This window comes from Tilletiopsis washingtonensis (assembly GCF_003144115.1).
Source record: "Tilletiopsis washingtonensis strain MCA 4186 unplaced genomic scaffold FA09scaffold_14, whole genome shotgun sequence".
Taxonomy (NCBI): domain Eukaryota; kingdom Fungi; phylum Basidiomycota; class Exobasidiomycetes; order Entylomatales; genus Tilletiopsis; species Tilletiopsis washingtonensis.
This window is the reverse complement of record NW_020312011.1, coordinates 109,459-133,629: the sequence shown is the minus strand read 5'-3', so window position 1 is coordinate 133,629 and position 24,171 is coordinate 109,459. Positions and strand designations below refer to the sequence as shown.

General features: G+C 69.2%; 11 protein-coding genes across 11 annotated transcripts; 6 read left to right on the top strand and 5 right to left on the bottom strand.

Moving 5' to 3' along the window:
* Positions 1-35: 35 nt before the first annotated feature.
* FA09DRAFT_361356 (hypothetical protein) lies at positions 36-2,969 on the bottom strand (the record flags this gene model as incomplete). The annotated part of the gene is made up of 3 exons (XM_025745345.1): positions 2,745-2,969; positions 1,676-2,684; positions 36-1,618 (listed from the first exon to the last, which is right to left on the bottom strand). The coding sequence occupies exons 1-3, from the start codon at positions 2,826-2,828 to the stop codon at positions 36-38; spliced, it is 2,676 nt and encodes an 891-aa protein (XP_025597335.1). The 5' UTR covers positions 2,829-2,969.
* A 275-nt stretch (positions 2,970-3,244) lies between these two features.
* FA09DRAFT_330702 (hypothetical protein) lies at positions 3,245-5,538 on the top strand. Its single transcript, XM_025742709.1, has 6 exons — positions 3,245-3,667; positions 3,723-3,820; positions 3,918-4,237; positions 4,291-4,565; positions 4,623-4,992; positions 5,052-5,538. Exons 1-6 carry the CDS (start codon positions 3,253-3,255, stop codon positions 5,284-5,286), a joined length of 1,713 nt encoding a protein of 570 aa, XP_025597334.1. The 5' UTR covers positions 3,245-3,252; the 3' UTR covers positions 5,287-5,538.
* FA09DRAFT_319981 (SNO glutamine amidotransferase) lies at positions 5,347-6,512 on the bottom strand (the record flags this gene model as incomplete). Its single annotated transcript, XM_025740963.1, has 3 exons — positions 5,347-5,685; positions 5,773-5,871; positions 6,105-6,512. 3 exons carry the CDS (start codon positions 6,510-6,512, stop codon positions 5,347-5,349), a joined length of 846 nt encoding a protein of 281 aa, XP_025597333.1.
* Positions 6,513-6,881: 369 nt separating this feature from the next.
* On the top strand, positions 6,882-8,230 carry FA09DRAFT_330699 (Tim17-domain-containing protein). The gene is made up of 4 exons (XM_025742708.1): positions 6,882-7,302; positions 7,626-7,775; positions 7,840-7,950; positions 8,024-8,230. The coding sequence occupies exons 1-4, from the start codon at positions 6,918-6,920 to the stop codon at positions 8,107-8,109; spliced, it is 732 nt and encodes a 243-aa protein (XP_025597332.1). The 5' UTR covers positions 6,882-6,917; the 3' UTR covers positions 8,110-8,230.
* Positions 8,231-8,331: 101 nt separating this feature from the next.
* On the bottom strand, positions 8,332-12,048 carry FA09DRAFT_361352 (hypothetical protein; the record flags this gene model as incomplete). The annotated part of the gene is made up of 4 exons (XM_025745344.1): positions 8,332-9,941; positions 10,004-10,747; positions 10,799-10,940; positions 10,993-12,048. 4 exons carry the CDS (start codon positions 12,046-12,048, stop codon positions 8,479-8,481), a joined length of 3,405 nt encoding a protein of 1,134 aa, XP_025597331.1. The 3' UTR covers positions 8,332-8,478.
* A 269-nt stretch (positions 12,049-12,317) lies between these two features.
* FA09DRAFT_339543 (putative dynactin Arp1 p25 subunit RO12) lies at positions 12,318-13,135 on the top strand (the record flags this gene model as incomplete). The annotated part of the gene is made up of 4 exons (XM_025744225.1): positions 12,318-12,655; positions 12,713-12,827; positions 12,882-12,984; positions 13,038-13,135. The coding sequence occupies 4 exons, from the start codon at positions 12,318-12,320 to the stop codon at positions 13,133-13,135; spliced, it is 654 nt and encodes a 217-aa protein (XP_025597330.1).
* A 58-nt stretch (positions 13,136-13,193) lies between these two features.
* FA09DRAFT_58736 (hypothetical protein) lies at positions 13,194-14,105 on the top strand. The gene has a single exon (XM_025745731.1). It carries the CDS (start codon positions 13,362-13,364, stop codon positions 13,974-13,976), a length of 615 nt encoding a protein of 204 aa, XP_025597329.1. The 5' UTR covers positions 13,194-13,361; the 3' UTR covers positions 13,977-14,105.
* On the bottom strand, positions 13,758-15,111 carry FA09DRAFT_58713 (hypothetical protein). Its single transcript, XM_025745730.1, has one exon. It carries the CDS (start codon positions 14,974-14,976, stop codon positions 14,236-14,238), a length of 741 nt encoding a protein of 246 aa, XP_025597328.1. The 5' UTR covers positions 14,977-15,111; the 3' UTR covers positions 13,758-14,235.
* Positions 15,112-16,060: 949 nt separating this feature from the next.
* FA09DRAFT_330698 (alcohol oxidase) lies at positions 16,061-18,308 on the top strand. Its single transcript, XM_025742707.1, has one exon. The coding sequence runs from the start codon at positions 16,256-16,258 to the stop codon at positions 18,212-18,214; it is 1,959 nt and encodes a 652-aa protein (XP_025597327.1). The 5' UTR covers positions 16,061-16,255; the 3' UTR covers positions 18,215-18,308.
* An 812-nt stretch (positions 18,309-19,120) lies between these two features.
* FA09DRAFT_330697 (glycoside hydrolase family 13 protein) lies at positions 19,121-21,962 on the top strand. Its single transcript, XM_025742706.1, has 11 exons — positions 19,121-19,652; positions 19,704-19,837; positions 19,890-19,937; positions 19,987-20,118; positions 20,169-20,469; positions 20,523-20,749; positions 20,803-20,945; positions 21,000-21,040; positions 21,096-21,253; positions 21,313-21,552; positions 21,607-21,962. The coding sequence occupies exons 1-11, from the start codon at positions 19,180-19,182 to the stop codon at positions 21,801-21,803; spliced, it is 2,094 nt and encodes a 697-aa protein (XP_025597326.1). The 5' UTR covers positions 19,121-19,179; the 3' UTR covers positions 21,804-21,962.
* A 13-nt stretch (positions 21,963-21,975) lies between these two features.
* FA09DRAFT_330695 (putative RPT5-26S proteasome regulatory subunit) lies at positions 21,976-23,917 on the bottom strand. Its single transcript, XM_025742705.1, has 7 exons — positions 23,469-23,917; positions 23,074-23,359; positions 22,875-22,997; positions 22,299-22,816; positions 22,181-22,246; positions 22,101-22,124; positions 21,976-22,039 (listed from the first exon to the last, which is right to left on the bottom strand). The coding sequence occupies exons 1-7, from the start codon at positions 23,769-23,771 to the stop codon at positions 22,016-22,018; spliced, it is 1,344 nt and encodes a 447-aa protein (XP_025597325.1). The 5' UTR covers positions 23,772-23,917; the 3' UTR covers positions 21,976-22,015.
* Between the last annotated feature and the right edge of the window lie 254 nt (positions 23,918-24,171).

The window sequence follows — 24,171 nt, the reverse complement described above, 5'->3', positions numbered from 1 at the left end:
GATGCGAATGGGTCACGGGAATGAGCGGGTGTGCCTCAAGCACGCACGCCGCGCTGTCGTCGCGCGATCATGCGCGCGCTGCGCTTCGGCTGGAATTCCTCCTGCTGCTTCTGCGGAGCGGCGGCAGCCGCAGCGAGGGCGGCCAGCTTGCTGCGGAAGCGCTTGGCGGGGCGAGTTGGCCGCGGCGGCTCCTCGCGCTCCTCGACGGACTCCTCCGCCTCCTGCACGTCGTCCTGCTCCGGCTCTGCCTCGGAGAGCGAGTCGCCGTCGAAGTCTGACGACGACGGCTCGGCGTAGGCGCCGGCGCCGAGCGAGGTGCGTGCCTTGCGCTTGAAGCGCGGCGTGCTGGGCAGCGCGGGAGCCGCAGCGGCGCCGAAGACGAGGGCCTCGACGAAGGAGGCATCGTCGTCGGAGCCGTCCGACTCGATCGTGATGGCGTCGTGGGCAGCGCGTCCAGAGCTGCGGCGTGGCACAGCGGCGGCAAGAGCGAGGGTGGGAGAGGCGCGCCTCGAGCCGCTCGCTGGCGTGTCGGAGAGCTCGTTGCTCGACTGTGAGGATTCCTCCTCCTCGGCCGACGAGTTGCCCAGCGCGACGGCGAGCGAGCGAGTAGTGCCCCGAGTGCGGCGGTTTGCACGCGGCAGCGCCTTGTGCTTGCGGCTCTCAGCCGCCAGCATAGGCCGCGGGACCAGCTGTGGCTGCTTGGCCGCCTCTGACTGCGGCTGCGGCTGAGGGACCGCCTTCTCTTGCGGCTGCGCTTGCTGCGGCTTGGGCTGCGGCGGCATCTGCGGCACCTCCAGCACGCTCTCGTACGTCGGCGTCCGCACGTCGGCGCTGCCCATGCGCGAGGCGTCGTCGCGTGCCGGCAGGTCGAGGCCGCGAGGCGCAGCCGCACGTGTGGATGGCGCAGAGACGGCGCTGAGAAAGGCAGCGTACTGCTCGGCTGTCGGCTCGCCACGCTTGGCGGAGGCCGAGGCGGGCGCCTGCGAGTGCAGCGCCAGCGGCGGGCCAAGCCGCTTGCGAGGGTGCGGTGGCGCCTGCTGCGGCAGGCGCTTCGATGCCAGGAAGGAACGCTGCGCCTGGCTTGGCGCTGGTGCCCGAGCACCAGGTGCGCCGGCGCCAGAGAGCGCACGGAAGAAGCGCTGTGCTTGCGGAGTGCGCTGCGCATCGTCTGCACCCTCTCGCCGCACGGCAGCCGGCTTCTCGGCCTCGCTGCTGGTTGCGCCGGCCGCTGCGGGCTGTGCGCCCAGGCGGCGGCTCCACTCCTCGAACACGATCTCGGCGAAGCGGCGCAGCGTGTCGGCGCAGACGGCCTCCTTGCTCTTGCTGCCAAAGAAGGCCGCTGCGTTGCGCCAGAGCTGCGTCAGGTCCGTCTTGAAGCGCATGAGCGCCTCGCGTGCCTCGGCCACGTCGCTCGCTGCGCCGGCCGACGGGCCCGCGGCATCGTGGTAGGCGCGTGCGGCGATGCGCGAGGCGAGCACGGCAAAGTCGACGTGCTGGCCGCAGTGCTTCTGTGAGAAGTGCACAAAGGAGGCGGGCAGCGCGTGTCGGAAGTACAGGTTGCCCGGGTGGTGGCGCAGGGCCTCGAGCACGGCCGTCATGCTGCGGTACGCCATGCTCACTGCAGACGAGGGTCAGTCAGCTTTCCATGGATACTGCGCCAGCTGCGGTCACTCACTGCGGTCAGAGGCATCGCCACGGCGCGTTGCGGCACCGAGCTCGAGCGCATTCGACGCGAGCGGCTTGAGCAGCGCCGACTGCACGTTGCGCGTCGGGCTCGTCGGCGGGCTGGAGCCCTGCTGCGTATCGATGTCCATCTCTTGCGCATCGCTGCTTGTGGCGATGGGCACCGGCACGCGAGGACTGGAGTATGGCGGCGGGCTGCTGCTGTCCTCGGCTGGCTGAGGCAGATCAAGCGTGGTGGATGCGCTTGCAAACTGCTGCTCCGGCTGAGACGCGGTCGACGGCGAAGCCAGAGCTGGCGATGCTGTAGCGGAGGCGGGCTTGACCGGCGAGGCAGTCTCTTGCACGACGGGCGAGGCAGTGGTCGAGGATGACGGCGACAGCGGCGGCTGTACAGCGTTGTTCACAGCAGCGGCCGGTGCCTCAGATGCCGTGACACCTGCTGCGGCGCTCTCGAGGGCGGAGACAACCGGAGACGGTGGCTCTGCGCACTCGCTCGTCTCCTCACTCTGTCCCACAGAGGCCGTCGACGCGCTCGGCTCGCCGTCGCCGGCCTGCTGCTCGGCCTCGCGGACGCGCAGCACGCGCTGCTCCTCGAGGACGCGACGCGCATGCTCGGCACGCAGGCGCGCCTTGGTGCCGGCGGCCTGGCGCAGCTGTGCCACGCTCGTCGGCGCCGCAGCGGCGGCATCCGAGCTGGGCCCGGCCTGCTGCGCCGGCGGCGGGATGCTGGCGTCCCAGCGCACACGCAGGCTGCTCTTCAGCGCCGGGCTGGGGCTCGCGGCGGGCGCGGCGACGGCAGGCGGGGCGGCGCTGGCGGGCACGCTCCAGCGCAGCACGAGCAGCTCGCGCTCGCGCAGTGCCGGCAGCGCATCGGCGCAGAGGATGGCCGACGCATCGCTGCCGAGCGTCAGGCGCGCCTCGGGCTCGACGCGCGCGGCGGCGGATGTCGAGGGCGAGGCGGGCGGCGCCGGGAAGAGGGTGCGTGCCTTGTTCAGCAGCTCCTGCAGAGAGAGGCGGTCAGCGCAAGGCGGCAGCTCGGCACACGTGCGGCGGACACGCACGGCGAACGAGTCGGGCAGCAGGGTGAAGTAGGTCGGCGAGGCGGCAGCAGCGCCGCGCAGCAGGATGGCCCGCGGCGAGGACATGCGGGGCAGCGGGGCGCAGCCGGCGGCCACGGCGTGCGGAAGTGGCTGGCAGATGGACGGCGTGGCAATTTGAGAGTGCGGATAAGGGTCGTGAGAGGGCGTGTGGATGCGTGTGCGATGGGAGCGGGCTGGCGGTGCGAGAGGACGGGAGTGAAGGAGAGAGGCGCGGCGCAGGCAGTCACAGAGAGCAGCAGGAACAGGAAGCCGCCTCGCCGCGAGCTGGCGGCAGAGCAGCGCTCCGGCACGCCGCCTGTGTGCCGCGCCTGCCGCGCATTCGGCTCCGACGCGTCGTGGCGCGCCGACGCGTAGATGGGCGCGTCTGCGGCACTCGGGCGAGCGCAGCGGCGCAGCCGTGCGAGATGCGCTTTCCCTCAGCCAGGCCTCTCTCGCTGCTACACCTCACCTTGCCACCACCACTCCCGCCATGCCCACAGCCACCGCACCGCCGTCGCCTGCGCCGCTGCTCGCCGCCCTGCGCGCCGAGCAGCCGCGCGCCTCCGCCGCTGCCCTCGCACAGACCCTGGCGCGCCGCTATGCGCCCTGGCTCGGCGCGCCCGACGTGCCCGTCTTTGCCGCCTCGCGCGCACCCGGCACGCTCGTGCGCTGGCGCTGCATGCTCCAGGACACGGGCCTCGGCCGCGAGCTTGTGCGCGCTGCCGACTGCTGGCGTGTCGAGGCCGGCGACGGCGACGACGACGACGCCGCCGCAGCCAGCGACAGCCAGCTCGCCGAGCGTGCCGTCGTTTATGCGTGCGACGTGCCTGGCTGGAGTGCATGGGCGCGCCGCAGCTGGCAGCGCGGCGCGGCGGCTGCGGCTGATGTGGGCGCTGACGATGCTGGTGAGTGCGGTGCGTACTTGCCGCTCTTACTGCAGCACTGACTGGCATCGCTCAGCCGAGGCCATGCGGAACATGGCGCTGGGCGACGAAGCACCGGCGTACCTCGACAAGCACCCGCAGCGCGAGCAGCCTGGCGCAGGCGCGCTGCTCAAAGTGAGTGCAGCGCCGGCGTGACAAGACCAGACAGCCGTTGGCGGGCGCTCCTTCTGACTCGCTGTGCGCCGTGCTGACCCGCGTCGTTGCTGCGCAGATCTACGACGACGAGCTGGCCGACTCGCTGCGCGTGACACAATGCGTCGATGTGCTCGGCGTGCTTGACTCGAGCGCGTTGCCGGGCGCCGACTGGGCCGACGCCGACGGCAGTGCCGGTTCGAGCACTCCTCTCGTGCCGGCGTTGCATGTGCTGGCCCTCGCACCTGTCGACCTGCGTGTCAGCGCGGCTGCGCCCAGCGAGGCGCAGAGCGCCGGCGCAGCTGAGGCTCGACAGGAGATCAGCGCGTATCTCAAGGACGCACTAGCTGGCGACGAGTTGGCCGCCGAGTGGACGCTGCTTGCGCTGCTGGCACGCATGTGAGTGTGCCTCTCGCTGCGCTGCCCTTGCTGCCGCTGACTCGCAGACGTAGCCACTCACGACGCGGCCCGCTGCTGCTTGGCTCGCTGTCCCTGAATCTCTCCGGCGCCACGCTGCCGCACCTGCACGGCGCGCTGCAGGCGCTGCTGCCGAGTGTGCTGCGCCAGTCGCTGGCGCTGCCGCATCTGAACGAGGCGCGCACGCGCATGGCGCCGAGCAACGACGGAGCGGGTGAGGGCCTGCGTGCCGGCCGTCTGCAGTGTGTCGATGGCACGGCGCTGCTCATCGACGAGACGGAGATGGGCGAGGGCACGCTGGGCGACCGCGGTGAGCACCCAGATGCTAGTTCGATGCGAAGACAAGCAGACTGACACGGCGACGCAGGCGTGCGCAACATCCGCGAGCTCTCGGCAATGCTGACGAGCCGCAAGCTCGCGTACAACTTCTCCTACTCGACATTTGACTTCGACGTCGACGCGCCCGTCGTTGTGCTCTCGACCGGCAAGTCTCTGTTGCCGATCGACGTCTGGCTGCCGACCTCGCCCTCCGCCTCCACATCCGCGCCGGCAGCGGCATCTGAGGAGCAGCTGAGCCGCTGGCGCACCTACGTCGCTACAGCACGCAGCGCCGAGCTGGCTATTCCCGAGCAGGTGGCGCAGCAGATTCAGGATGAATTCGTCGCGGCGCGCAAGGAGGGGCAAGCGGGCTTCAAGGAGGGCCAAGAAGCTCTGCTGCGACGCATGGGCGTGGCAAGGTGAGTCGCCACGCGCATTGATTCTCGAGAGCTAGGCGCTGAGCTGCGGCGCTGCACAGATTCGTGGCGCTCTCGAACGGACTTTCCGAGATGGACCTGGCGTCCTGGCGCCGTGCCGTCGAGCTCGACGAGCTGCGCATGACCCGCGTCGCCGCTGCCGGCTCCGCCACTGCTGCTGCCGCGGCCAACGGCAGTGCCAGGCCCTCGGCGGCGAATGTGGCGCCTGACACGCCAGAGCGGCGGCGAGAGGCGCGGACAAGCGGCGACACGCTTGGCTCTCCGCCGCAGCCATAGCAATGAGCATGGCCTCGGCCACATGCGCAGAACGCTCCGCCGCAGCCTGAGTCTATGCATCTATTCGTCGGCGTCTAGTGGCGGCATGCCGACGTCGGCGTCGGAGCCGAGCACACAGACGCGCAGGAAGTACGCGTGCAGGCGTCCGTCGGTGGTGAGCTCCGGGTGGAAGCTGGTGGCGAGCAGGCGGCCCTGGCGCAGCGCGACGATCTGGGCGTCGTGCGGTGGCCGATTGGGGATGTCGAGGCTGGCAGGCGCACGCTCGGACTTCGGCGCCGGCGCCGAGGCACCGGGTAGCGTGGCGAGCGTGGCGAGCACCTCGAGCGGCGGGCGGCGTGCGCGTGGTGCGCCCTCGGCCTCGAGCGGCGGCGCCACGGAGATGCGCTGTGCGCCGGGCGTCTGCGGCGGCAGGGGTGCGCCGGGCACCAGCAGCCCCTGCTCCTCGACGACGGCGTCGAAGTACGCCTCGCCCTCGCCGCGCCCCACGAGCGTCGCCGAGCCCGGCGGCACGGCCGAGATGTCGGACGGCAGCAGCAGCGACTCGACGATGGGCGCGCGGATGAAGACGCCGGGGAACGGCGCCGGCTCGGCGGCCGAGGAGGACGACGACGACGCCTCAGAGAGGGCAGGCATGTAGAGGGGCGTCTCGAACGACGCCACCTGGCAGGCCAGAGCGTGAGCAAGGGCGCTCCAATGATCCGGCGGATGCCTGCTGCACAACGCAGAGCCTCGCCGCATGCGCTGCCCAGCGCGCCTGTCGCCCACCGCCAACACGGCGCCATGGCGCGCGGCGCGGTGCGCCCTCAGCGCTCGCCCACGCCGCAGCACTCCACTGCCCGCAATTGACTCACCTGCGTGCCGAAGCCGTTGCGCCCCACGCGCACATCGATGCCGCCGAGCAGGTGCTGGCCGCCGCGCTTGCCGCCGGCGGCCTCTCGCGCCAGGAGGATCATGCCGGCGCAGGTGCCCCACGTCGGGCGCCCGTCGCGCACCCACGCACGCAGCGGCTCAAGCAGCGATGCGCGCTGTGCCGCCAGCGCAATGGCCGTGCTCTCGCCGCCGGGGATGACGAGGGCGTGGCACTGCGCCAGCGCCTCGGCCGAGCGCACGGCGACGGCGGCGACGTGCGAGTAGCCGGCGGGCGCGGGCAGCAGCGTGAGGTGCTGCATGTGCTCGTGGAACGCACCCTGCAGCGCCAGCACGCCGACGGTGAGCGGCGCAGCCATGGTGGGCGGAGCTGGGCCTTGTGCGGCGGTGGCGAAGGGAGGCAGGCGGCGAGCGGCCTGGCGGCTGCGGTGTGCGGGGCGTGGTGGAGGAGCAGGAAGATGCGCGCGGCCGGCCATCGCTTGCCTCCGGCCCGCCCAAATTCCGCGAGTCACAAGCTTGGCGCAGCCAGGCGCGCCGCGGGAGTCGCGCGCTGCCTCCGCCAGGGCCAGCCGCCAGGCTGACCAGCAGGGCGCGCCTCACGTGCGCCGCCTTTTTGGCTGCTGACGGCGCGGCCGCCGTACGGGAAGGGCCGAGGTGCTGCGCCTTCCGATGTGCTGCGCTTGTGATCTCGCCTTCCCTCTCCTCCACGTCGCTCCGTTGCTGTCCACCTCGCACCGCACCGCACCCGGCCTCGTCACGCAGCCATGTGGCCCTTCTCCTCGTCCTCGTCTTCCTCCTCGGCCGGGCCCTCGTCGGCACCCGGCGCGTCAGAACCGAGCACCGCCGCCGCCGCGCCCTCTTCCTTTGTGCCCGACGCCTCCGTCTCGTCGTCGGCCGCGTCGCCCTCGTCGCACTACTCCGCCAGCGGCGCCGCCGAGTACGTGCCGCCGAGCGCGTCGGCGCTGCTGCTCGACCCCGCCTTCTCGCCCGCGGCGCTGCACCCGCTCGCCGGCCTCGGCAAGGAGGACGTCGAGTACCTCGACATCGTCGACGCCCAGCCCGCCACGCTCGAGGGCGCACGCACCGCGCTGCCGAGCCGGGGGTGGAGCGACGACCTGTGCTACGGCACGGGCACCACGTACCTCTCGGGTGCGTATCGGGTGCAGCTCGGATCAGGAGAGGAAAGTGGAGGATGGACATAGGAGGGCCAAGGGGATGACCAGCAGTCGGCTGCAAGATTGGGACACGACAGCCACTGGCGCATGCTCGGCCATGCGCTGCATTGCTGTCGGCAGGCGCACCCGCTGCTATGCTTCCTTTGTTTTGAGCCGTCTCGCATGACGGCCGTGCAGATGCTGGCCGCTGAGCAGCAGCAGCAGCGCCCGCGCTCCTCACTGCTGCGCGGAATGCGTGGAGCCACGCACGGCGCTTCATTTGTCTCTGCCTTGCTCATACTGACGCGCTGTCTGCAGGTCTTGCGCTCGGAGGTCTGCTCGGTGCGCGCGAGGGCTTCTTCCGGCCGCTGGGCGTGGCGAACCCGACGTTCCGGCTGCGCCTCAACGCCGTGCTCAACCAGGTCACACGGCGCGGCTCCTTCTTCGGTAACAGCGCCGGTGTCATTGGTGCGTGGGCGAGAAGCGCTGCTCGACTGATGGGCGTCGGCTCATGCCTGGTCCCTTCTCGCAGCGCTCATCTACAACCTCGCCGATGCGAGCATCGATGCCGCGCGCGGCAAGCATGACCTGGCAGGCAGCGTGGGTGCCGGTGCCGTCAGTGGCGCGCTGTTCAAGTGCACCGGTGAGTCGCCAGCGACCGCTGAGCAGCAGCAGCCGCGCAGCGCTGACCCATGCGCTCCCTTTGTCCTCGCCAGCCGGCGTGCGGCCGATGATGATCTCGTCTGCCATCATGATGGGCGCTGCGGCAACATGGACGCAGGCAAAGCAGGCGCTTCTTTGAGCAGCTGCAGCAGGAGCAGTGCTATGCTTCGCCAGGGCATCTCTCAGCCGACTGGCGCGGCCGGGAGACGCAGAAGCAGATCCGCATCGGCGCATACGCCTGCAGCACGCGGGACGAGACGACACGCTAGACTTGACTCGGGACATGGGTTCGCCGGGGCCCGCGGGCCACCGCTATTTTGCCAGAGACAACCACTACTCAATCAGAAATTTGCAACGCTCCGATGCTGAGCACGCAGTCGCCGCTGCGTGAGCTGACGTCTCATGCCTCGTCCCGTGGATGAGCACCAGCCTGAGACGCTGACGCATGCTCAGGCTCTTCACACGCGACGTAGCGCCGAGAAAGATTAAAGCAGTCTCTGATTATCGCTCACAGGCCCGCATACACATTGGCGCCCTCAGGCGGCCATGGGAACGGCGGCTCGGGCCGCTCGTTGACCCGTGGCCGTGGCCCGCCCGTCTCCTGCGCTGCTGGCGGCCCCGCGGCCCCTCCCTGTGCCTGCGCCAGGTCGCGCCGCTCGCGCTCCGCACGCAGCGCTGCACCCTGGCGCGCGTACACGAGGAACGCCAGCGCGGCGAGGCCGATGACGATGAACGCGCCCTCGATGATGTCGTCCAGCTCCTCGTCGCTCTCCTCCTCGGCGGCGCTGGCGTTCGAGGTGCGCCGCCGCACGTCGTATGTCTCTGGCAGGTTCGGATCGCCGCCCTCGCCCATGGCGTTGGTGTCCGGCCGCAACAGGCCTCCACGGGCGCTGTCGCCTGCCGGCGCCGCGCGCCCAGCGCGGCCGTCTCCGAGACGCTCAAGCGCTGCGAGCGCCGCCTGCTCCTCCGCCTCCGTGTACGCCGGCGCCGCTCCGTCGGGCGCAGCGCCTCCGGCTGTCAAGGCGTAGCTCTTGAGCAGTGCAATCGCTGAGGCGTCGCCGTGCCGCAGCGTGGCCCAGATGGCGCGCAGGTGCAGCTTGGCGAGCGAGAGCAGCACGGGCAGGTACGCCTCGTGGTTGATCTCCACCGCCATGTCGTAGTAGCGCTTCGCCAGCGCGTAGTCGTGCTGCGGCACGCCGAGGCCCGACTCGTACAGGAAGCCCATGTTCCAGTATGCGAGCGCCGAAACTTGCCGGTCCGCTGCGGCAGCGTAGCATGCGGCGGCCTTGTCGTACGCCGGCTCGCTGCGGCTGCTGCGCTGCGGCGTCGCGGCTCCAGCGGAGCCCGATGCTGAGGGCGCGGCAGCGCCATCTGCCCGCGTGACGCTGGCGCCGCCGGCCTGCTCAACGTCGAGCGCCCCGTGCGTGATGCCGATGCCCTTGAAGTAGTAGTCGCCCACTTTGACGAGCGCATCGACATTGTCCTGAGCCGCACTGCGCGTCCAGTGGATGAGCGCGAGGCGGTCGCGGGCGGCCTCGCGCGCCTCATCAGCTTCGGGCTGCTCCTCCAGGGCGCCGAGGTGCAGGCTGCGCTTGTCGCGGTCGAGCAGCCAGGCGACGTTGTTCTGCGCCGCTTCGTAGCCGCGTTCGCCCGCCATGGCCCACAAGCTCAGCGCGCGCTCGCGCTCGCCCTTGTCCCATGCCCGCTCCGCACGCGCAAAGAGCGGGTCGGCCCAGTCGCCGCGCTCTACTGCGTGCTTGTAGCCCGCAACCGCGAGACGGCAACGCTCGTGCGAGGGGCTTCCGGCAGGGCCGACTGGTCGTGCTGTCGTCTCGGCACCGCCGTACATGCCCAGCAGTGAGCGTGCGAGCCGCGCGTTGATAGTCGCGAGATGGTAAGGCGCCTCGAAGCTATTGCCCAGACGCATCGCCATCTCGAGGTACTTGGCCGCGGCATTGATGTCGCCCATTTCTGAGGGTGGTGGGTCGTCGGCAATTATTCTTCGTTGTGGGTTCAGCGTTCAGCACACTCACCGAGATGAATCTTGCCGAGGTTGACGCAGCCCTCAGCACTGCTGCCCACGCCGTGGTTCGAGGCGCCCTCGAAGTAGCCGACTGCCTTGCGCACGTCCTGTGGCACGCCCAGGCCGTCGCGCAGCATCAGACCGATGCCGTTGTAGGCCTCCGTGTTGCCAAAGTCGGCCGCACGACGGAACCAGACCCATGCGCGGCTGAAGTCCTGCTCGACGCCCTCGCCACGCAGGAACATGCGGCCCATCATCGATGCAGCAACGGCCGCATACTGCTGCCGCACTTCATCGACCTTGAGCGTGATGTCCTCTCCAGGCTGGCCCTTGCCTGCCTCGTAGCCGGCCGGCCCGCCACGCTTGACCTGCTTCGAGTCGACGGGCCACACCGTCTCCGTCACCTTGAGGCACCACTTGCGCGCCTCGCCGTAGTCGCGGCCGACGCGCCCCGCGCCCTCGCCGGCCGCCCACACATTGCCGCCGTACCAGATGCTGGCAAGGCGCAGGGCGAAGCCAGCGTGGCCGCGCGTTGCATGGTGAGTGTAGAACTCGAGAAGGTCCTCGAGACGATTGGGATCTGTGGCGGGCAGCGCATGCAGCACAGCCTGCATGGCCGGCCGCCGTGCTGCAAGGCCGGTCGACGCGACGGAGGCGCCGGGCCCGTATGCCCCGCCCGCAGAGTCAGATATCCGCAGCTTAGTGTACGGCAGCGTGAGGCCGCCCGGCGGACCGCTGTTGAACTTGGCGAACGCTGAGGCGAGGATCAGCAAGCGCCACAGCACATGCGCGCAGTACGACGCACCTTGTTCCGCCGCCTTCTCGTACCAGTTCAGCGCCGCCTCGCAGTTCTGGCTCACGCCGATGCCGGCGTGGTAGCGGTACCCAAGCGACATCTGCGCAGCGGCGTCTCCAGCAGCGGCAGCGATGTGGTAGTGCACGAGGGCCTGGAGGCACCGGCGTGAGACAATGTCAAAAGCCTTCCAGCATTCAGCTCACCTTTGCTTGGCCGACCTGTCCGCCCTCCCATGCGCCGCCGTGCAGCCAGCCGAGCTGCGTGTGCGCTGTCGTGTTGCCGTCAACTGCCAGTGCCTCCCACGCGAGCTTTGCTCGCTCAATGTTGACCGGCAGGCCGAGAAGACCGTGCTGGCTCAGCGTTGCCAGCACCAGCAGGGCATCGGGGTCACGCGCCTCGAAAGTGAGGTTGCGCAGCGCTGCGTGCGGGCTTGCGAGCGCCGCGTGTGACAGGCCGCCGGCGTGGTGCAGCAGCGCCAGGGCCTCGGCGCGACGGCCATTGGCTGCCTGCTCGGCTTCTGACAGCGCGACTGATGTGCGAGGCTTCGATGCCAGGCGGGAGGTGAGCGGCCGCGTAGCCCACGCGATGATGCGGTCCGAGTACGACTTGGGCTCGGGCGCCTTCTCCTCGGCCGATGAACAGAGGAAGGGCCCGCTCGTGGCACGCGCCCAGCCGCCGGCCCACGCAGGCCACAGCGCAATATTGGCGTACGCCTCGGACTCGATGCTGAGCAGGTTGCCGCTCAGCTGCGACGCCGCCACGCTCTCCCACGTCGGCGGGCGCGAGCTGACGAGGCGCAGGCGCACCGCCAGGCGCGAGAGCGCGCCAAGCGGGCCCCAGCTGAGGAAGCCGCGAACGTAGCTCTCGAGCAGCTCAAATGCCGGGTGGATGCGCGGCAGCTTGGAGCGTGCGTCGCTGCGTCCGCGCGGCGGCGGCGGCGGCACGTAGAGGCCGTCGAGCAGCGCCAGGGCGCGCCGCGTGGCCTCGCGCGGCGCCAGCTCGTGCAGCGGGCCCAGCAGCTCGGCGGCAGCAGGATCATCGTCGAGCGGAGCAGCAGCCTCGGCAGCGGCAGCCTCGACGGCGCCGAGCGCGCGGCGGGCGTGCGTGTTGTGCTGGCCCAGCACGAGCGCGACGAGGACGAGGACGAGGAGGGTGAGGAGCGGCAGGCGCAGCGGCAGGCGCGGCCGCGGCCGGGCCGCGCGTGCATAGCCGCCGCCCTGCGGCGCCAGGCTGCGCGGCGTCGACCGGGCGCCGACCATGCGGCGGAGCGTGCGGAGCGGCGAGGGCGGTGCTGGAGGGTGTGGAGCAAGGGAGCGAGGCGCGCCAGCGCGGGCCGAATTGTCAGCGCCGCGCGCCGCGAAGCTCCCGAGTGCCGCCACGCATCGTCGGAGTCGCGCTCGCCACGTCCGCGCTGCGCACAGGCCACCCGCTGCCCCCTGAGCACCACGGCTTCCTCCTTCTCGCCCTCAAACCGGCATTCATCAAGCGCAAGCCTCACTCTGACGACCACAGTGACGCAGCCGCGAGCATGTCGAGGCTCTTCGCCGCGCCGCGCTCGACGATCGCGGCGAACCTGGCCGTGCAGCCGTACGACCCCGCCACCTACATCGAGACGGCAAAGTCGGGCAACCGCGTCTCGCGCCGCGCCCACATCTACGGCTCGCAGAACATCGTCCTCGGCGGCAAGTGCATCATCCACCCCGCCGTCGTCATCCGCGGCGACCTGCGCAAGGCCGCCGCGCCCGCCGCGCCCGGCAGCGACGCCGCGCGTGCCGAGCGCGGCAGCACCGTCGCCATCTCGATGAACAAGTTCTGCGTGCTCGGCGAGGGCTGCGTGCTGCGCCCGCCGTACAAGACGTACCGCGGGTTAGTCGCTGCAGGTGCTGTGTGGCTCGGGCTGCTGCTGACTGTGTCCGCTTGCAGCGCGTTCACATACTACCCGCTCAAGATGGGCGAGTACGTGAGCATCGGCGCCGGCAGCATCGTCGAGGCGGCCAGCATCGGCTCGTACGTCGACATTGGCCGTGGCTGTGTGGTGGTGCGTGGTGCACTGTCTGCGCACATGGCCTTTGGTGCTGATGACCCTGCTCAGGGCAAGTTTTGCTCCATCAAGGACTCGGTGCGCGTGCTCGACGGCAGTGTGCTTCCTGCGGGCACCGTACTGCCCAGCGGCACGGTTTGGGGCGGTGCTCCCGGTCAGTGCCTTTGCGTCTCGGTCTGCGCTATTCTGTGCTGACCTCCTACCCAGCGACGTGTCTGGGCGAGCTGACCGAGAACTTTGACGAGCTGCACAAGCTGCGCACGAAGGACTACTACGAGCGCCACCGCCCGGCGCAGGCCCAATGACATATACCTTGACAGCGACACACGTGATGAGGGAGCACCATGACGGCCCCATGTGCGTGCGGCCTCTTGCCCTGCTGCGACCCGGCCGGTACACTACGCCTGCCGGCTGGACGTTGACCAGGCGCTGATTCCGCGCAGGCCATCAAGTAACCATTGCGGAGACCGAGCTTCTCTCGTGGCCGCACGGGGCACCGAGCGTGTCTCACAGCTCTCAGCACGGGCAATCATGCATCCGTGCCCGAGGCGGGCCATTGGCTTCTCGGCCTCGGCGGCGTCGGTTCGAGGGTCCATGCTGTGCTGCGCACGCATGCTTCCCACAGTGCGTGCAAATGCTGCTTCCTGGTCGAGAGCGAGGCGCGGAGAAATGACAGACGGCACGGCGACCCACGGGCCCCTGCAGCTGCAGCCCTCTGCTGCCGGCGCTGCACGGCGGAGCGTTTGCCCGGCGCGGCGCCTTGGCCAGAGAGCGCGGCAGCGCCGGAGCCGCATGCGGCGCCCTCGCAGCAGCTGCTGCTGCGCCGCGGAAGAAGAGCGCCGCCGCGGCGAAAGCGGCGGCAGCAAAGGCAAGCAGGAACCGCTCCTGCTGCTGCCGTGCGCAGTGGCGGCTGCAAGGGGGATGCACGATCACCATCAGGACACGACGCTCCCGACGTGTCGGTGCCGGTCTGCACGAAGCTGCCCTCTCTTCGAGCGCAAGCACAGCTGCGCAACGACTCGGCAGCTCATTGGTACGCTCGTGTCAGCACGTTTACGTCAAAGGGCACCCGACAGTCGCTGCAGGCACCGCCAGAGGACGGCAGCAGGCGCTATGGCGCCCTGCCGCCGGCAACAACGGCGCTAGACAGCACCTGCAGCGGTGTCGACGTCCTTGTGGCGAGTGCACATCGCATGCGGCAGAGCGACCGCACAAGTCGATGCACGGATCAGGAAATTGCGTTTGGCAGCCTGCAGAGGGAGAGAAACGATCATGCCGCAGCAGGCCCTCGAGCATTCAGACGCAGCTGTCAGCTGGGTGCTTTGCTTTGCTGAGCTGCGCCCAGCTCAACGCTCGATGGCCGACGACGCCCAGCCCAAGGACTCGGCGCGGCAATGCACCTTCTCTATGCCCGTCCGCACCCAGGAACAGCCGCAGCAGAATGCCCGGCAACAAGCAAAGATGTTGGAGAGCTCGAGCGGCAGCGTGCGGGCGCAGCTGCAGCAGCCCGCAGCGGCAGCGCTTGATGCAGCGGGGAAATGACGGCGCCGGCGAGGAGGGCGGAGTGTGGCTGCGGCGCTCGGCGGAGCAGGACCCCCTCGCACCCTCTGCTCCTGACGCTGTGGACATGCATGCGCTGCACGCGTCCGCCGCCTTTCTGCGCTGATGCCCTCATTGCGGCCCTCGATGTCGATGCCGTGATCTGCTCCGAGCGGTCAGCTCCGTGATCGTCCTTGCAGCGCCGCACTGCGTCCTGCAGCGGGGCCTGTGGCGGTGTCCGAAGGCTGCCCTCCGAGCCGATGCGCTGCACGCTCGCAGACTGCGCCGCGGAACACAAGGCCCTGCGCCGAAAGTGGGCTGAGCGCTGCTTGCTGAGCTTGTCTTGCTCGCTCGATGCTTGCTGCTGCAGCTCGGAGCTGCAGCGGGCACGTTCGCAGCGCTGTGCTGGCAGGCATCGACGGCGACGAGGCTCGTCGGATGGGTCGGCCGTGTGAGGATGCCTCGCACGCAAGAGTCGGTCGGCGCGCGTCGCGTGGCGGCAGCGGCAGCAGCGGCAAGCGCGCCGACGCCGGAGCTTGCCCAGCGCCGGACGTGTCTGCCGCTCGGGCGCTGCGTCTGGCGGGCCGTGCGGGCAAATGGCGTGCATGAATGGCGAGCCCTATCCTGCGAAGGGAGAGGCCAAATGCCGCCGCACTGCGACACTTCCTGCGGCGCTTTCCACGCTAAGCAGATTGAGACGGCGCAGCCGGCAGCCGGTCAGTCGAGTGCGTCGCGCTGCTGGCTGGGACGCTTGCTCCCGCTTCATGCTTCATTTTGGCGCCCGTCGTCGTTGCGACACCTCGTGCGACGGTGTGATCGACGGTTGCGCGGCGCGAAGAGGCCCTGACTTTAGTGCCTGCGCCAGCTTGCCTTGCTCTCAGCGCCCGCGTTTGAATGCGACGCTCGGCCGATGGCGCCGTGCGAAGCTTGAGCGCTCACGCACCGCATGCTGTCCTCGCTGCGGGCGAGTGTGGCGGAGCTGCGAGGGAGTGCAGGCGCAGCATGCATGCGCTGCTCCGCGCTCCGTCGGAGGGCCGCCCGGTTGCCCGATGCGTGGCCTGGGCGGCGGCCGGGCTCGTGCTTGAGAAATGGCCCGACGGCGACGAGCCGTGTCAGCACGAGCATGAGCGGTGTCCGGCAGGTGCAGGAGCGGCCGGCGACAGCGGCGTGCCAGCCGAGCGACGGGCGGCGGGCGCGGGGCGTGCGTCGCAGCGGCCGCCCGGCCTCTTGGTGGTGCTCGCGGAGCGGCCGTGCGCCTCGCAGGCCGCACGCTAGGCGCAGGACGTGGCAGAAGAGCAGTGGCGGCGCTAAGAAGGGGGTGGTGGGCGTGAGGGAGAGTGGGCGGGTGCGGCGGCCTGCGGGGTGGCACGCCCGCCAGCAAAGCGCCGCAAGCGCGCGCCCATGCATGTGCGCTGCAGCGCTGGCGCTGGTGCGGCGGCGACTCGGTGGCAGCGGTGCGCCAGCGACGGCGGCGTGTGAGCGCCCGCCGCGAGCGGTTCGCGCGCGGCGCTGCGCGAGGGTACGCCCGCTTGCTGCACGCGTGCAGCCGCCTGCCGACCCCTGGCACCGGAGTGGCGTTGCTCAGCGCCGCCGCAGCATGGCACTGATCGCCCTCGCCTTCCTCGGCGAAAGGGCCCCTCGCTGCTCGGACTTTCTGCGGGCCTGGCGCAGGCGACAGCGCCGCAGCTGAGCACGCAGGTGCGCCGGGGCGGTGCATGCGATGCGCCGCATGGGGTCCAGCGCAGCGCCGGTCGCACGTCCGGCACTGGCGCCATCCTCTGCGCAACGGGCGCACACGCCGCCGGCCCTTCATAAGGCGCCCGCTCGCCGCTCACAGCTGCGCCCACCCCACCCATTCGCCACCCTTCGTCCACCACCCGTTCACAATGAAGGTCACGGTCGCCGTCTCCCTGCTCGCCGTGGCGCCGTTCGCGCTCGCGGCCCCCAGCTGGCCCTCGCCGCCGTCCGACGCCGCCGCCGAGCGCCGCTTCGCCGAGCAGCTCCTCGCGTCGCGCGCGCTGCAGGCGACGCCCGAGACGTTTGCCCAGCAGCCGTTCGACTACCTCGTCCTCGGCGGCGGCACCGCCGGCCTCGCCGTCGCGGCCCGCCTCTCCGAGCAGCGCGGCAAGCGCGTCGGCGTGCTCGAGGCCGGCCCGTCGCTGCTGCCCAACAAGAGCCCCGTCACCGACACGCCCGGCTTCTTCGGCGGCAACCTCGGCAGCGACATCGACTACAAGTACGCCACCGTGGCGCAGGACAACGGCGTGCCGTCCGTCGGCTGGCCGCGCGGCCGCGTGCTCGGCGGCTCGTCGGCGCTCAACTTCCTCGTCTGGGACCGCGCCGCCGAGGCCGAGTACGACGCCTGGGAGGAGCTCGGCAACAAGGGCTGGAACTGGGACAACATGTACCGCTACATGAAGAAGGCAGAGCACTTCTTCGCCCCGTCGGCCGCCGACCAGCAGCGCCTGCACCTGCAGGCCAACCCCAGCGACTATGGCCGCGCCGGCCCCGTGCAGGTCTCGTACCCGCGCTACATCTCCGACGCCGTCACGCGCTGGATCCCCGCCCTCGAGGCGCTCGGCATCCGCAAGAACAACTCGCCGCTCGCCGGCGACAACCGCGGCGCGTCGGTGCAGCCCAGCAACATCAACCCCAAGAACTCGACGCGCTCCTACTCGGCGCCGGCGTACTTTGCGCCCGCGTCGGGCCGTGAGAACCTCGTCGTGCTCACCGAGGCCGTCGTGCAGAAGATCGAGTTTGGCAGCAGCAGCAGCAAGAAGCGCAAGGCCGACATCACCGCCTCGGGCGTCACGTACACCGCCCGCGGCAAGACGTACATGGCCAAGCTGAAGGGCGGGCCCAAGTCCGAGGTCATCGTCTCGGGCGGCTCGGTCAACTCGCCGCAGATCCTCGAGCTGAGCGGCATCGGCTCCAAGGCCGTGCTCGACAAGATCGGCGTGCCGCAGCTCGTCGAGCTGCCGGGCGTCGGCGAGAACATGCAGGACCACACATACTCGGCCGCCGCCTACGAGCTCAAGGCGGGCAGCGTCACGCTCGACAACCTGCGCAACGACCCCGCCTTCGCCGCCGACCAGCAGCAGAAGTACAACGCGGGCGAGGTGTCGATCCTCGACGAGACGGTGCCGGCCATCGGCTACCTGACGCTCACGCAGCTCGTCGGCGCGCAGAAGGCCGCGCAGCTCGTTGTCAAGGCCAAGGCGTACGTCGCCTCGGCGCAGACGCCGTACAAGGCCACGCTGCGCAAGCAGCTCGAGTTTCTCGAGAAGCACGCCGACACCATCACGCAGATGGAGGTGATCAACGTCGACGGCTACTTCGCGGGCTCCGCCCCGCCGGCGGCTGGCAAGTCGTACACGACGTACCTGGCGGCGCAGCAGCACCTGCTCTCGCGCGGCTCGATCCATGCCGTCTCCAAGGACCCGAGCGTCTCGCCCGCCATCAACGCCAACTACTTCACCGCCGAGTGGGACCTCGACGTGGCCACGGCGGGCACCGAGTACCTGCGCCGCATCGCCGCCACGCAGCAGTACCAGGACAACTTCATCGTCGCCGAGACGCTGCCGGGCGCCGGCCGCGACGTGCGCGACTACACCAAGAAGACGACGGTGACCGAGTACCACCCCATCGCCACGTGCTCGATGCTGCCGCGCTCGCAGGGCGGTGTCGTCGACGCGGCGCTGCGTGTGTACGGCACGCGCAACGTGCGTGTCGTCGACGCCTCGGTGATCCCGCTGCACATCTCGGCGCACATCCAGGCGACGATCTACGGCGTGGCCGAGGCCGGCGCCGCGATCATCGCCGGCGGCCTCTCGAGCCTGCGGTAGAGAGTGGCTCCGCATACGGGCCTGCGTGCACGGCCAGCGCCGAGCCGCGCCTCTCTCTATAGCTTATCCCCGCGTTCCCGGACCCCCTTCCTGGTCTCGGCGTCCTGTGCGACTGCCTGAGCCGCGTCACCTTGTTGGCTTGAATGTCATTCTGATCGAAGAACAAGCGTTTGTCTGAGTGAGCGTGCAGAGTGGATGGTTTGAGGATGCGATTACGTTGAGCTTGCGAACGGAGTGCTGTGCGCGGCCAGCCGCAGGACAAACAGCTCCTCGGGCTACCCACAGTGAGCTCCGGCGGGCCTCGTCTGCTGCTGCTGCAGCGCATGACGCTGCCTGCTGTCTGACGGCTGCGTTGTGCATTGTGCGTTGTGCGTTGTGTCTCTCAGCGATGCGTCTGCTGGCGTGGGGCTCGCGACGGCGGTGGGCGCAGCGTGCGCGGGCGAAGCTCGGCGCATCCTTCCCCACGCCGCAGCGCACCCCGCCGGCTGCGTTTCGGTGCGACGTGCGGCGTCCCAAATTAGCTCGCTGCGACTCGCCTGCGAGCTGCCAGCGCGGCGACGTGGCACGAGTGCGCCGGTGGCCTGCCTACGTTGCTACGACTGCACTGTGTGTGTGCTCGAGGGGCTTGATGAAGCATGACTGCGCCCAGATTATCGCAGGCGGCCGGCGCCGAGTCTGCGCTGCATCCTGCGTTGGGTCACGCGGCGTGCGCGCGCAGCGGCAGGTGCAGGTGCAGAGAGGTCGCCACCGACAGCGAACCGCGCGCCGCCGCGTGCGGAGACGGGCGAGGTGCCTTGCGCGCGCACGGTCAAGCGCGCACGGGCAAGAAGTTCGCGGTGTGTGACGTGTGGAGCAGACGACGCTTGCTGCTGCTGGGGCAGGCTCGCTGTGCTCCGGCCTGCTGTGCTGCCTGCCAGCAGCGACGCACTCCTCACCCCTCACCACCATCCCCACACTCTCAAACCATGGCTGCACCATCCACCGCCGCCGCACCCGCTGCGCCGCCGCCGCCCGACTTCAGCAAGGCGACCGACGGCACGCGCGTCATTGCCATCGACCCGTGGCTCGAGCCCTTTGCGCCGGCGCTGCGCCAGCGCTACGCCCTCTACAAGAAGTGGCGCGACACCATCGAGCAGACCGAGGGCGGCCTGGCGCAGTTCGCACGCGGCCACGAGCGTCTCGGCTTCCACGTCGACGAGCGCTCGCAGGCCGTCGTGTACCGCGAGTGGGCGCCCGGCGCGACCAGCGCCGCGCTCATCGGCGACTTCAACGGCTGGAGCCGCGAAGCGCACGCGATGCGCAAGAACGAGTTCGGCGTCTGGGAGATCACCATCCCCGCCGCCGACGGCAAGTGCGCCATTGCGCACGGCAGCAAGCTCAAGATCAGCATGACGACGCCGAGCGGCGAGCGCATCGAGCGCCTGCCGGCGTGGATCAAGTGAGCGGCCTGGCTGGGCCCACTGCAGTGCCTCGCACTGACACCGCACAGGCGCGTCACACAGGACCTCTCCGTGTCGCCGGTCTACGATGCAATTTTCTGGAACCCGCCGGCATCGGAGCGGTATGAGATGAAGCACCCGCGCCCGCCGAAGCCGACTGACCTCAAGGTGTACGAGGCGCACGGTGAGTGCCTGTGCTGTGCTGCTCTTGTCGATGCTCTCTGACGCCGCTGCAGTCGGCATTGCGACGCCCGAGCCGCGCGTCGGCAGCTACCCGGAATTCAGTGAGTGCTGCGTGGGTCCTTCTTGCGCTGCAGCTGACCAGTCTGCTAGCGCGCAATGTGCTGCCGCGCATCAAGGACCTCGGCTACAACACGATCCAACTGATGGCGATTCAGGAGCACGCATACTACGCCTCGTTCGGCTACCAGGTGACCAACTTCTTTGCCGCCAGCAGCCGCTACGGTGAGTGGTCTGTGACGCACCTGCTTGCCTCGCCTCTGACGCCTCTGCAGGTACGCCGGAGCAGCTGCGCGAGCTCATCGACACGGCGCACTCGCTCGGCATCACGGTGCTGCTCGACATTGTGCACTCGCACGCGTGCAAGAACACGCTTGACGGCCTCAACATGTTCGACGGCAGCGACCATCTCTACTTCCACGAGGGCGCAAAGGGCCGCCATGAGCTGTGGGACTCGCGCCTCTTCAACTACGGCAGCCACGAGGTGCTGCGCTTCCTGCTCAGCAACTGCCGCTACTGGCTCGAGGAGGGCTTTGACGGCTTCCGCTTCGACGGCGTCACGAGCATGATCTACACGTGAGTGCTGTCGTTCACGCGCATCACCAGCATCGCTGATCGCTCGCTCGCAGGCACCACGGCATCGGCACGGGCTTCTCGGGCGGCTACCACGAATACTTTGGCCCGTCGGTCGACGCCGAGGGCGTGGCGTACCTCATGCTGGCCAACGAGATGATCCGGCAGGTGCTGCCGGACGCCATCACGATTGCCGAGGACGTGAGCGGCATGCCCGCGCTGTGCCGGCCCGTCGAGGAGGGCGGCATGGGCTTCGACTACCGCCTCAGCATGGCTGTGCCTGGTGAGTGTCGGCGCAATGGCAGTGCGGACTCGTTACTGACTGCTTGCACTCAGATATGTGGATCAAGCTGCTCAAGGAGACGCAGGACGAGGACTGGGACCTGGCAAACATCTGCCACACCCTCACGAACCGCCGCCACATGGAGAAGAGCATTGCATACGCAGAGTCGCACGACCAGGCGCTGGTCGGCGACAAGGTGCGCACAGAAAGCACTCGTGTGCTTGACGCCAGCTGACCTCTCCGTTCGCAGACGCTGGCGTTCTGGCTCATGGACAAGGAGATGTACACCAAGTGAGTTTGAGTGCGCTGCTCTCTTGCGTACACTCGCCGACCACGCCTGCCACAGCATGTCCGACCTGTCTGAGCGGACGCCGATTGTCGACCGCGGCCTGGCGCTGCACAAGATGATCCGCTTCCTCACGCACGCCCTCGGCGGCGAGGGCTGGCTCTCGTTCATCGGCAACGAGCACGGCGAGCCGGAGTGGCTCGACTTCCCGCGCGAGGGTCGGTAGCCTAGTGCAGGGGCTCGCAGACTGCACTGTGCTCACACGCGCATTCCGCAGGCAACGGCAACAGCTTCGCCCACGCGCTGCGCCGCTTCGACCTCTCCGACGACCCGCTGCTGCGCTACCGCTACCTCAAGGCCTTCGACAAGGGCATGAACTGGCTGGAGGACCAGTACAAGTGGCTGGCGTCGCCGCAGGCCTACGTCTCGCTCAAGCACGAGAGCGACCGCGTTATTGCCTTTGAGCGCGCCGGGCTCATCTTCATCTTCAACCTCCACCCGACCAACTCGTACACGGGTGCGTGAGCTGCCGCGATGCTGACCACGCTCCTGCTGACCCGTTCTCGCGCAGACTACCGCATCGGCGCCGATGTGCCGGGCGAGTACGTCATTGGCCTGGACAGCGACGCGGCCGAGTTCGGCGGCCACGCGCGCATCGACCACGCCAAGAGCCGCTTCTTCACGACGCCGATGGGCTGGAACGGCCGCGCCAACTTCATCCAGGTCTACCTGCCCTCGCGCACGTGCCTCGCGCTGCGTCTCGCCTAGACGGGCGGACGGACCCTCACGTCCTCTGTCCCAAGGTTGCTCTCGGTCACTGTGCTCCCATACACTCCGTCATGTCTTCCGCTCTTCCAGCTGCCGCGGTCTCTCGTCATCTACCCATGCCCCTCTTCAGAAATGATACGCTCCGTGCCATGACCAGCAGCCAGCCAGTGCGCCCTTGGTGAAGTCGTGCATTACGGGAGAGTGAGAGTCGTCTACGAGTAGTACGCGAATTCGGACTGCGGAGGGATCGTGTGTCAGCGCTCGCACCGCGGACGAGCAAAACGGCACCGCGCTCACCTTCTTCTTCGATTGCACTTCCATCTGAGGCGCACGTCTGGTGAGCAAAAGTGGCGGGAACTGCAGCCACAGGGACTCACAATGCCGCCGAAGAAGTGCTCGTGGTCCAGGATGTTCGCGCCCTCGCGCAGCGCAATCATGCCCGCCTGTGGACGCGGATCAGTCGATGCTCGTGCGCCCCGCACACATGCAACTCACCTCGACGCAGACGGCCTTGAGCTGGGCGCCGTTCATCTCGTCGCACGAGCGCGCCAACTCCTCGTAGTTGACATTGGGTCCGACGGCCATCTTGCGGCTGTGGATCTCCATGATGCGCGCGCGCGCCTCCTCGTTGGGCAGCGGGAACTCGATCTTGCGGTCAAGACGTCCGGAGCGCAGCAGGGCCGGGTCGAGAATGTCGATGCGGTTCGTCGCGGCGATGACCTTGATGCGCTCGTCGGAGCTGAAGCCGTCGAGCTGGTTGAGCAGCTCGAGCATGGTCCGCTGCACCTCGCGGTCGCCCGACTTGTCCGAGTCGAAGCGCTTCGTGCCGATGGCGTCGAGCTCGTCGATGAAGATGATCGTCGGTGCCTTCTCCTTGGCGAGCTCGAAGGCGTCGCGCACGAGCTTGGCGCCGTCGCCGATGAACATCTGCACCAGCGACGGGCCGGCCAGCTTGAGGTAGCACGCGTTTGTCTGCGCAGCACATGCTCGCGCAAGCAGCGTCTTGCCCGTTCCTGCCGCAGACGGCCTCAGCGCGTGCTCGCATGGCTAGCACGCGCGCGCGGCACTCACCTGGTGGCCCGTACATCAGAGCGCCCTTCGGTGGCCGAATGCCGAGGTTCTTGAACTTCTCCTCCTGCTGCATCGGCAGCACGATGGCCTCCACCAGCTCCTCAATCTGCTTGTCCAGACCGCCTGCATAGATGTGTCAGACGAGACGCTCTGCGGCGCGCGCCACGCAGGCGCACTGGCGCTGGCCGCTCGCACTCACCGATGTCCGTGTACTCCTCCGTCGGCCTCTCGTCCACCTCCATTGCCTTCACTCTGCTGTCGTACTCTGCCGGCAGCTTGTCGAGCACCAGGTAGCTGTCCTTGTTGACACCAATCAGGTCGCCCGGCTTCAGCGACTCCGGCGGCACGAGGCCGATGAGCGGCAGGAAGATCGTCTGGCGCGTCGACGTCTTGATCACGGCGCACTTGCCCTTGCGCTGCGCGTCCAAGTCCACATTCGCGCCCTCCTCTGAGTCCTCATCCACGTCCGGGTCGATGTCCAAGATCTGATGACCCACATGCGTCAGATCCTGCCTGCCTGGCGCTTGTCCGACTGGGACTCGTGCATGCCACGCAAGCTGCTCCTGCTTCCATCACTCTTGGCACAGCACTCACCTCCACGACGTTGCCGACGAGGTACGGCAGCACCTTGTTCTGCTTGATCTTGTCGGCGTTGTCCTTGATCTTCTCGCGCATGCTGCTCTGCTCGTGCGAGAGGCGCATCTGCTCCGACTTCATCACCTTGATGTCGTTCTCGAGCAGGCGCGTGCGCGTCGCGATCTCGTCGGCGCTGGCGTTGAGGATGTCGTCGGGCAGCGGCTCCTCCTCGGGCACCTTGGGCTCGGCGGCAGCCATGGCGACATCCTCCGACGGCGGCGGCGCGGCCGCGGCCGACGACGAGGCCTCGGACGAGGACATGCGGGCGGGCAGGGGCAGGGGCTAGCCGGCGCAGGCGGCAGGCGTGAGAGGCGGCGCGTGAAGAGCAAGCAGGTGACGCGGTGTGGTGCGGCTTGCTGGTGCGCTGGTGGGTCAGAGAGGCAGCGAGTGAGTGGAGTGGTGGCTGTGGCTGCTGGGTTGGGATGCTGCTGCTCGCCGTCGCGGTGCTCGAGCCACTCCAGGCGCGCCGCTGTGCTTCGCGCAGCGCAGCCGATCACCTGCAGCGCCGCCTGCTTACGTAAGGCGCGCTCCGCCTGGACACCCTCCAGCGTGCCTTGCCTCCGTCGACGCCGCCGCCTCCGCCCGTTGCATCCAACCATGAGCCGCCTCCAGACTCGCAAGACATTGCCGGCGCCTCGGGCGCACACGTGCCGGTCTCGGT